The sequence below is a fragment of the Streptopelia decaocto genome (genome assembly GCF_964273445.1).
Source record: "Streptopelia decaocto genome assembly, chromosome: 16".
NCBI classification, from domain to species: domain Eukaryota; kingdom Metazoa; phylum Chordata; class Aves; order Columbiformes; family Columbidae; genus Streptopelia; species Streptopelia decaocto.
In genome coordinates, this window is record NC_138671.1 from 9482516 (window position 1) to 9492842 (window position 10327).

The 10327-nt window shown below is 48.2% G+C and overlaps 1 protein-coding gene across 2 annotated transcripts; it reads right to left on the minus strand.

Moving 5' to 3' along the window:
* Positions 1–3725: 3725 nt before the first annotated feature.
* On the minus strand, positions 3726–10081 carry LOC309446731 (Golgi apparatus membrane protein TVP23 homolog B-like). 2 transcript variants are annotated; one of them, XM_082066729.1, is made up of 7 exons: positions 10011–10081; positions 9210–9292; positions 8195–8339; positions 7616–7705; positions 6249–6380; positions 6032–6160; positions 3726–5093 (listed from the first exon to the last, which is right to left on the minus strand). In XM_082066729.1, exons 1-7 carry the CDS (start codon positions 10020–10022, stop codon positions 5061–5063), a joined length of 624 nt encoding a protein of 207 aa, XP_081922855.1. In that variant the 5' UTR covers positions 10023–10081; the 3' UTR covers positions 3726–5060. The 2 variants fall into 2 exon arrangements, with proteins under 2 accessions (XP_081922855.1, XP_081922856.1); XM_082066730.1 differs by having other exon boundaries at positions 10000–10020.
* Positions 10082–10327: the final 246 nt, after the last annotated feature.

Sequence of the window (10327 nt, forward strand, 5' to 3'; positions counted from 1 at the left end):
AACGAGCCCTTCCAGAAAACTTTCTTTGCTCCATTAAAAAAAGTAAATATACGTATACATATATTTAAAAATAAAATAAAGCATAAGAGCTCCCTCTGCTGTCCTAGGGGTTTAGTGGGGAGTGGGACAGACTGAACTCTGCGTCATGTCTGGGCTGGAGGGACCCGGTGGCTGGGTCAGCACAGATGCTGTTCCAGATGTTTGCTGATGCTGCCCTTGAATACGAGGGCAACGAGGGATGAAGAGGTTTTGCCCAGGGGACCACTGGCCAGGTGCTACTGAAGTCCCAGGCCCTGTTATCTCTGGTCTAGATCCTAATTAAACCAGACTTCTGGGCCCGACCCTGCAATTAAAACATGGCAAGCCAAGGGCTCCCATGCCAAAGAGCTGTGCAAAGGGGTGCTTAGCTTTTCTCTCATCTGAAGAGTTTTTAGGTGAGGTTTTGGGTCAGGACCTCTGCCTGCAGTGGGGTTTGGGCACCCCCAGCCCACCAGCCTCTGAGATCACAGAATCATAGAATCATTTTGGTTGGAAAGGACCCTCAAGATCACCAAGTCAAACCATTAACCCACCCCTGGCACTACCCCATGTCCCTGAGAATCTCATCTCCATGTCTGTTCAACCCCTCCAGGGATGGTGACTCCAGCACTGCCCTGGGCAGCCTGTTCCAGTGCCTGACAGCCCTTTCCGGGAAGAATTTTTCCCCAATATCCAATCTAAACCTTCCCTGGCGCAACTTGAGGCCATTGGGATGGGCTGGGAAGTCCCAGAGACCAGAGGCAGTTTTGGTGGGTGATTCAAATTCCTTCTGAAATAGGGTCCAGATGCGAGGAAGGGCTCAAACCAATGCAAAATATAGCCTGGCTACTGATTAAAAGAAACTTAAAATGAAGTTTTAAACCATACGGCAGAGGGGACAGATGACAAGTGTGGAAGGTCCCGCAGGGGAAGAGGATCTAACGGGGGAGAAGTCATAAAAAACATCAAAAAAGGGCTGGACTCAACATCAGTACACTCAGTAGGAAACCGTGAGTAACTGCCTCGACAGCTAAATCTCCTTTAATCTGGAAACATAACAGTGGGTAAGAGCAAGTGAGTGTGTCCTGTGGCAGAAAAGCAAAATGACTCATGGGCTCCAGTGGTTACTATGGAGTTGTTTACACATTGCTTTGTGATTGAAAAATAGAGCAAAAAATCTAAAGAACTCGCCCAAAATTAACTAAATAAGAGGAGGTTTGCGCGAGCTGGCAGCACAGAGGAATAACTCAGCAGGTCAAGGAGGTTTCCAGAAGTCCAAAGGACTCAGGGATGAACCCACCAAACAAACCCACGGCTTCTCCTGGTGCCGGGTGGGTAGAATGTGGCAAGTGTGATACTGAGGTTTGGGACTTTTTTTTAAGGGTTCTGGGAGCAACATGAGGAATAATAGACCAGGCAATCCAACTCCTGTATTGAACAAACTGCTCAGACTTCTAAAGACCAGGATCCACAGAGATAAGAAATAGCTGAAGAGCATCAATGTGGCTTTTGCCAAGGGGAGTCCCACCTGGCAAACGCCAAGGCTCTTTGAAATCTGTAGCATGGAGCTGCAGGATGAGATGATCTGGTATTAGTAGCCATTAACTGGGGAATTTATAAATTAATACTGTGTGAAAGAATCCCAAACTAATGCGTTAATTGGTGAAGCTGCCTGGTGCGGGACACTGCAGATACTAAATTCTGGATGGACTCAGAAAGGAATCAGCCAAGTGAACGGCAGCAAAATCCCTTTGGGTGACACAGAGGGAGCCACAAACCTGTGGAGGTACAAGAGGTATTCCTGGACACGTGGTGTGTGTCTGTCATTTCCACGCAGGCTTTGCAAGGCACGCAGAATTGGCTGCTGCTCCAGACAAACCGCTAATTGATGGGTTGAGTCTGGGAGCACCCAAGGAAGGGGCTGTCCCCACCGCAGAGGGAAGGGGAGACGCACCCAATGGGGCAAAACTGCATCTAAAACTTTTATGTTCTGAGAATATCTGGATGCACCACAGTGAAGCACAGGGGCAGAAAAAGCATTTCTGCTGTCCCTGAAGTCAGCTGCCTCCTGGGGACTCCAGCATCGAGCTGGATGCACAGTGTGATGCCATGGCAGGCGAGGACAAACAGAATCAAAGAATCACAGAATGTCAGGGGTTGGAATGAACCTCAAAAGCTCATCCAGTGCAATCCCCCCATGGAGCAGGAACACCCAGATGAGGTTACACAGGAAGGTGTCCAGACGGGTTGGAATGGCTGCAGAGAAGGAGACTCCACAACCTCCCTGGGCAGCCTGGACCAGGCTCTGGCACCCTCACCAGGAAGAAGTTTCTTCTCATATATCTAAGTGGAACCTCCTGTGTTCCAGTTTGAACCCATTACCCCTCGTCCTACCGTTGGTTGTCACCGAGAAGAGCCTGGCTCCATCCTCCTGACACTCACCCTTTAGATATCTGTAAACATTAATGAGGTCACCCCTCAGTCTCCTCTTGTCCAGCTCCAGAGCCCCAGCTCCCTCAGCCTTTCCTCACACGGGAGATGCTCCACTCCCTTCAGCATCTTGGTGGCTGCGCTGGACTCTCTCCAGCAGTTCCCTGTCCTGCTGGAACTGAGGGGCCACAACTGGACACAATATTCCAGGTGTGGTCTCCCCAGGGCAGAGCAGAGGGGCAGGAGAACCTCTCTGACCTACTGACCACCCCCTTCTAACCCACCCCAGGTACCATTGGCCTTCCTGGCCACAAGGGCCCAGTGCTGGCTCATGGTCACCCTGCTGTCCCCAGGACCCCCAGGTCCCTTTCCCCTACGCTGCTCTCTAATAGGTCATTCCCCAATTTATACTGGAAGCCTTGGTTGTTCCTACCCAGATGCAAGACTCTACACTTGCCCTGAGGGGACAGGTCCCCGCTGCAGCCAAAGAGTGATGGAGCAGCTCATCCTGAGGATGCATGGGAAAGACAGGGCCCAAAGCAGCAATGTCCCCATGGCCCGCTCTGTCCCCAAGACACTCTGCTCAAGAAACAGCCTAAGAGTGGATTCCTGAGGCTTGTCCAAAAAAGCACATTCAGAGGATTTCCCCGCTCTGCGGCAACTCCCACTTCCCGCTTCGCAGGGAACTCCAGCAGAGGCGAGTAAAACTCCAACCAGACTCACACCCAACTGGGGAAGCGATAAGAAATTTGGTTCTGATCCATGTTGCAGAGAAATGCAATAAAATGCCAGTTTCTCAGAAGCCAAAAGTCTGAATGTTTGCCAAGAGGCTAAAAATAAGCCAAAGAGCACTATATTTAAATACATGTACTAATAAATACCTCTGTCCTTGATTAAATAAACTGCAACTTCCAGACAAGCACTCTCTATTTTCCAGCAGTTTGGGGGGGAGCTTTGGCAGCAGGAGAATAAATATGAAGTCCCAAAACTTTCAACACGTTTTAAAACAACTACCTGGTGGCTGGAGCTGTGCCAGAGGCAGCGCCGTCTCTCCGAAAGCAGCGGCAAACTGGGGGCTTCTCGCACCGGAGCAGGAATTATTTGTGTTCCATCGCACCGTACGGGCCAGATGCTGCTTTTGTTCATCCCTGTGTGGCTGCAGAAGCACCTTTACTTCAGTATTTCACTGAATTTGTTTACAAGTAACCTCTGTTAAAACTACAGTGCAAGAACATAGTATACAGAGCTCAGCCATGAATCACAGAAGGGATATCTGGTCTGGTTAGACAAAGCATTATTTTAATTTCAAGGTTTTATAAATACATATTTACAAAAGGAAGGTATCAATCCAAAGAGTTAAACAAATGTACAGCTCCCAAGTATTGCTACCGTACAGGGAGAGAAATCGTGTTAACGCAATCCCACAATTTACAATACCCATTATTCAAAAAGAAACCACATTCTTAATTTAAAACACCTCATCTGCAGTTTACAACATCCGCCGCTGCGAAAGCACAATCTGCCTTGAACAGAATTACACGACAAGAAGGAACTGACCCCTCTCATACAGCTTTTCATGCAAAACACACTGCTTTCTGCCATCTAAGCGAACACTGCCAGCCATCATTTCACCATCCTACAAAGGGCTCTTTTGCAGCCCCGAGGCTCCTTGGGGAGGACAGCACGCTGCAGGGATTAAAGAAATGTAAAACCCCATTGGTCCCATTCCCTGTGACCCTGTGCCGATGGGCTGGTGAGGAAACTTCAGATCACATCACCCTGCAGCGCCCTGGCCAACGAAAATCCCACGGCACCAAACACGCGGCACCGCACGGCGCTGAGGCAACGCCGACAGCATCGCTTTACCAGCATCAGTCCGACGACTGATTCACTCTGCCTCTGAAGTTGTGCCTGCAACCTTCCTCCTAAGCTGCTTTTACTCTTGTTACGCTCTCCATACAGACACAGGCCTACAGGTAAGGGACCTTCTGTAAATCCAAGGGTTTATGGTGTTACCAAGACTCCAAGAATGCTTCAGAAAGATAAAAGACCGGAGCTGCAGTTGCAATGAGATTTCAGCCATCTGTGGAATTACTTTGCTGCAACCACCTCAGCACCGGTCACATCGCAGAATGAGAGATGCGCAGCCAAAAGAGTGTGATCTGAACTCCATATAAACAGCAAGGACCTCCAAGAACAAAACGCAGCAAAGTTCACAACTGAAACTATTTGAGGTACCAACTGCTGGAGGAGTTGGGGGAGTTCTTGGGTAACAAGGCTCGGCTTGTGCACGGTTTGTCTGGAGAAGAATGGCAAGCGATTTTCTCTTAATTCATCCAGAAGTTACAAACCTGTATGAGAGCCACCTAGGATATTTTTTAATTTGAAGTTTAGGCAAATTAATTCTAATTAATCAAACTAAAAAAAGGACTTAAACTGCTAGTGGAAAACTGAATATAAATTGCTAAGAGTGTTAGCCTGAAGTCTTGCACAATTTATTTACTTGTTTTAATTCACACCTCACGTTGGCAGCTCCCAAATCTCAAGGTCAGAGCAATATTCTCTGTTGTCTACTACTGTGAATCTGGTCTGGCTTGAGGCTTCCACCACACTCAGGATGTTGTTTGGTCCTCTTTAGCCACAGCCTGCAGAAGGCAAAAAAGAAAAATAAAAGAAAAAGGATTAGAGGAGAACTATGTGACTGATTGCCATGATTTTGGGGCAAGACACTCATTTCTGCCAGATACTGAGACTGGTCTGGGCCGCTGGTTAAGCACTGCAGTGGTAAAAGCATTCGGAAGCAAATCCGGCTCCAGAGGAGCACAATCCCAGCACCAACTGCCAGGAGCAGCGGTTCATCAGTGATCAGCTTCTGATCACACTAATGACAAGAATTCCAGCAAACATTTGTGAACTCGTGGCAGCCAAACGACCTGTCCCCAGAGCTGTCTGTGTAATACAGCGAGCGACAGTCAGGAAAACTAGTAAAGCGAATGATAAATGACAGCCTGGACCCCTGGAAGGACAATATCCCAGCGCTGCGGCAGAAAAGGATCAGTTGAGAAGAGCTGGTTGGAAGTGAGAAAGAGCACAAAAGGCAGTGGCAGCCCTTTTGGTTCAGAGCTAGCACTGAGCACCAGGACCAAGGCAACATCCCTCCAGACATACAGTTTTGTGGCCAGCACACCCCGAAGAGGAAGCAGGGTGATTAAAGGAGTAAATTAGCAATGTGTTATCCAAGAGCAGCGGTTCATCAAGAACCACTCCACTCTGTCGCCACATTCACTGTGTTCCTTATTTCCAATATACCAGCCATATTCCAGGAACTTCTGTGGCTCCCATCCACGGCACCAGCAAATAGTATGAGCTCACAACACGCTGCAAATGGAACTCGATGCCAATAATTAGCAAGTTACTCTGTGACTTTCCTAAGGAGGCTCAAAGGAAAGGAAATAAAGTGTGGAAGGGTCCCACTGCAGAACTCTGAATAACTTTTTCGGTCTTTCCTTTCATGCCTAAGCAGGAAGGATGTTTATGGACAGGAAGAAAAAATGAAGGGTTTCCAAAACCCCAGGAATCTTACCTGCCGCAGGAACTGCTTCCCGAGATAGCTGGTTGCCATGCTTGTCAGGTTCTTTCTGCTGCCAACTTTACATCTGATATAACCATAAAGGTTGGCTCCCTGGAGCACCACTCCCATCACCACCACTGCCTAAGACACAGGAAAACAAAGTCACTGATTTACACCGCCGTGTCTGTAACACCCAGGATCTGTCACTGGCTTGAGGGAATCCACTCACCAGCCATTTCACTTTGAAGGAAAAGAGAGCGCTGAAAGCAAATATCACCCAGATCATCGGACAGGTGATTAGACCTAACCAGAAAATTCGGGACTCTGCTTCTGATGAGGTTTTACTCCCTTGTGCTGATACCTAGAAACAGAAAGGACATGGAGATTAACATCCTGCTCCACTCTATCGATCACATCATTAAAAACAGCCCAGAATCTACAAGCCCCCCGTTTTTTGTCTCCATGCACTGGGTGCTTTGGAGATCAATTTCTCCACCACATAAAGATCTTTCTGCAACAGAAGACATTTCTATTTAAAGGACCCTTTTGTCTATTTTCTGTCAGAGGCAGTGGAGGCAAAAGAACCAAATCCTCTTGCAACACTTGGGGCTAAAAGGTTCAGTGTGGGAAACATGACATTTACATGGTTCAGGTACAAAGCTTAGAAACAGCCAAACCTGTAACATTTTCTACTTCCAAATCACTGCACAATCAGAATCTCACTAATCCTAGCACCGGCAGAACTAAATATTGATACTCCTGGGTATCAAAGTAAAGTAATTTTTTATTTACACACATGGAGGTCTGATTCACACCACACTATTGATTTTATAAAGTCTTTACAAAGAAGATCCCAAGCAAGCACTCACTTCTTCTTGTAACAGCTAAAAGTCTGGATTGGGTTAACAATTTATGGGTAAAATTACAGCATCACCAGCAGTTCTGCTGCCTTCCTCCCCCAGTATGTTCTAGCTTTTCTAAACTAGCACCGTTTTGAGAAAAAATGTGCCTGTGGTGAGGGAACAAGGTCAGCTGGAGAAGGGTTTAAATTCAAGTCCCTGGACCACTGCAAACCTCTCAGGTGCCCCAGGAAACCATCGCTCCAGATCTGGATGCCACCAGCTTCACACAGAGGTAAGAGAGAGGGACCAGAGGGTGACACCAAGGTGTCTGACAGACTGGACACCAGAGAGGTGGCCGCAGCTGGCAGGAACACAAACGCAAAGCAACAGCCATGACCAACACTATGCGTTTCCTCCTACTTCCCCTTGTTTTCTACAGGAGATAAAAGCTACGTCAGCTGTTTCAAGTTCACACCAGAAAACTTATAGGTTACTGATGTGACACAGGAACCTTTACAGCATTTTATGTGGAACTTTCTGGTTACTGACATTAAGCCAGATCAATACATCATGAGAATTTTTAAATGATACAACAACTAAAAGGCTCATTCGGCCTACAGAGGAAACAAGCCTATGGTTACAGATCCGTGGCTGGGAGTAAATGTCTACATCATGCAATTTACCCTCATAAGCATAGCCACTAATTAACAGGTGTTTCATAAAACAGAAACAAACTAAAAAAGAAGAAATTTACCTTCCTGGATTCAAACACCCAGTGACTTTTACCATCATCATCCACCTGGTTCCACCAACGAAGACCAACCATTAGTCGCCCTGTGACATTCTGAAATAGAAGAAAAGCAATGGGCTTTAAATCTTCTGCTCAAAGAAATGATTTGACAAAGTTCAGCTGTTTGGGTGGCTGTTTTCGATGGTGCTCGCTTGCCTCACATTTGGGAAAACCAGATTACATGGCTCTTATAGCCACAATAATCTCTTTTCTGATAAGTCCAGTACAATACAAATTACTGTAATAATGTAAAGTGAGGAATATTTCTGGCGATTCAAAAGTGATCCAATAACAAAGCCTGTGCTGCCTTAAAAGAAAATCTAATATATGTTCTCCATTTGATTTTCAAAAAGAAGCCAGGTACACAGAGATTTAAGAGTTATTTATGATTTCATTAACACTTCACAATACATGATGGGACTTGGGGGTATCATGTTTTTGGAAAGGAAAGAATTTACTTTTTTTTGTGACACAAATTATCACTCTCTTCAATTATTCTTATACAGTCAGACAAAAATAACAAAAAGCGTAAGAGGAACTTACCTTTACAGCCCAAAAGTCACACGATAAGAGGAGGATAATTGTCACCATGCAGGCAATAAAGCTGCTAGTTAAGAGCTCACAGAGTAGATAGACAACTATCGCACTGACTCGGAAGAATAAGTGGAAAAATGATGCCACTGGATGCCTGGAATGAAGTACAGGACAGTCACAGCTCTTTCAGACAACACTGAAGCAATTTCAGAGAAATGACATTGCCGAGGCCACCTCCTGCCAACTCACAGGATAAAGATCAACACCATAACACAAACCCGGTGTGCAACAAACTGCTGAAAATATGGGAAATAAACCAAATAGAAGCTCATCATAAGGACAACACATCCCACATGCAGTGATATCCCACGAGCAGACAGAATTTGAGGGAGAAGGTGACAGGGAGTTTTATCTGATGTTCGATGTAACGCACCTTTTATATGGCAAATTTTAAAAGGTTCTGACAGAGGAAACAGCTCGGAAGGAAATAACACACTTCTCCAACTCCGCAGCCTTGCCCTTCCTTTTGCTGTTTCCACGTCAGAAACGTGCAGAACAGAGCCAGGGTTGGCCCAGCACCTGTGTATGGACGCTGCTCTGTGGCACAACTTTGGGCAGAACAAGGAAGGAGGCGGCTGGAGCAGGACATGGCAGACAGCAGGGCAGCGCCAAACACACTTGGGAACGAGGACCAGGGGAGAGAGAACAGACTCGCCCAGAACCAGCACTCGGCACGGTGAGAAGCCCCTGTTACACAGCGGTGTTGTGTCAGTGCAGATCCCTTATGCACAGGAACACGAACACAAATTAAATGTGAGGGCATCTGAGGCAGGGAGGAACAGACCTACAAATTCCAACTGAGCTCTGGAACTGGCACTTGCAGTTATCTAGAGGTTACTCTCTGTTACCTCTAAGAAAATAATGAAAGAATTTGCCATTCCCTATTTTGATGTAATACGGAAATCCTCCCCTCCTCAGCCTTCTGCCTAGAACTCGTCTGGAAACGCCCTCTATGGCCACTGACCTTATTTTTGACTTTTTTGATCTCCTGGGTATGTTATCATCCGCATCAAAGAGAGACACATCCTCAATGTCATCATTGCTGTCCTAAAGTGGGGAGAAGATGCAAAAAGTTATATGAGAAACAAAGAATCTGCTTTCAACTTCAAGCAGGGACAGTTTTGATTAACTAGAATATTGTGAAGGCACCTTAAGATTAAAATAGATTTGGGAAGAATATGAACATTATATACAACAGAAAAAAAATGCAGTAATTGGATTCTGTTCTCTTCTATGTTATGATTTGTGCTTTGTGAATCAACACAAACTTGGTGTGAGTCCAGAGCTCCTCTCTGCACCAGGCAGTGAACGCCACGGCCCAGACCGGGGTCCTTTAACCTTCACTCCTCTTAGCGAACTCGTTCCCCGGTACAAAAGCTGTTCCTGTGTCACACAACAGCTTCACCCCCGCATTCCAGCGAATTCCCGGCAGATGGGCTCGGAACCGACCGTTTTACAGCCGGGTCACCTCTCCCGTGCGGGCCCTGCAGAACCATGGTGCCAACAGCAGCGGCCCCGCCGGCGCCCCCACCCCGGGCCCCTCTTCCCTAAGGCCTGTCGGCCGGTATGTCCCCGAGCGGCGGTACCAACACCGAGCAGCCCCGGCCCGCGCCTTTTCAATCTGGCCGGGATGGGTTTCGAGCGGGCCCGGCGGCGGGCGCGGCCCCCAGCCCTGTGACGGCAGAAAGCGCCTGGTACCCCGCACCCCCAGACCCGCCCGCAGCGGCCCCGCTCCCGCCAGCCCGACCCCGCACCCGGGCCTCACCTGCCGGAGCATGGCGGCAGCGCCCTCACTTCCGCCTGCCGCGCCACGTCACCGCCGCGGACCAATCCCGGCACGCACCGCGGTGAAGTCACGGGGCGGAGCGAGGCGGCGCAGGGGGGAGGGGTCGCTGCTGGACGCGCTGCGGGGAGCGCCGCCCTGCGGGGAGCGCCGCCCTGCGGGGAGCGCGGCTCTGTGCGGAGGCGCCTTCTGAGCCCCGCACACAGTAGCGCCGTGACACCATGTGTCTGTCCTGGATGCTGAGGTTTGGAAGGTGGAGTACACGTCATCCAGGGGATATGTCCCCGTTCCGGGCTTGG

What these genes read in the sequence shown, in the direction of transcription:
- LOC309446731 (XM_082066729.1), bottom strand. An exon ending in GTGACTTTTGGGCTGTAAAG is followed by an intron (nt 7,706 to 8,194) that starts GTAAGTTCCTCT and finishes CTTCTATTTCAG; the next exon opens with AATGTCACAGGGCGACTAAT. An exon ending in GGGTGTTTGAATCCAGGAAG is followed by an intron (nt 6,381 to 7,615) that starts GTAAATTTCTTC and finishes TTCTGTTTCTAG; the next exon opens with GTATCAGCACAAGGGAGTAA.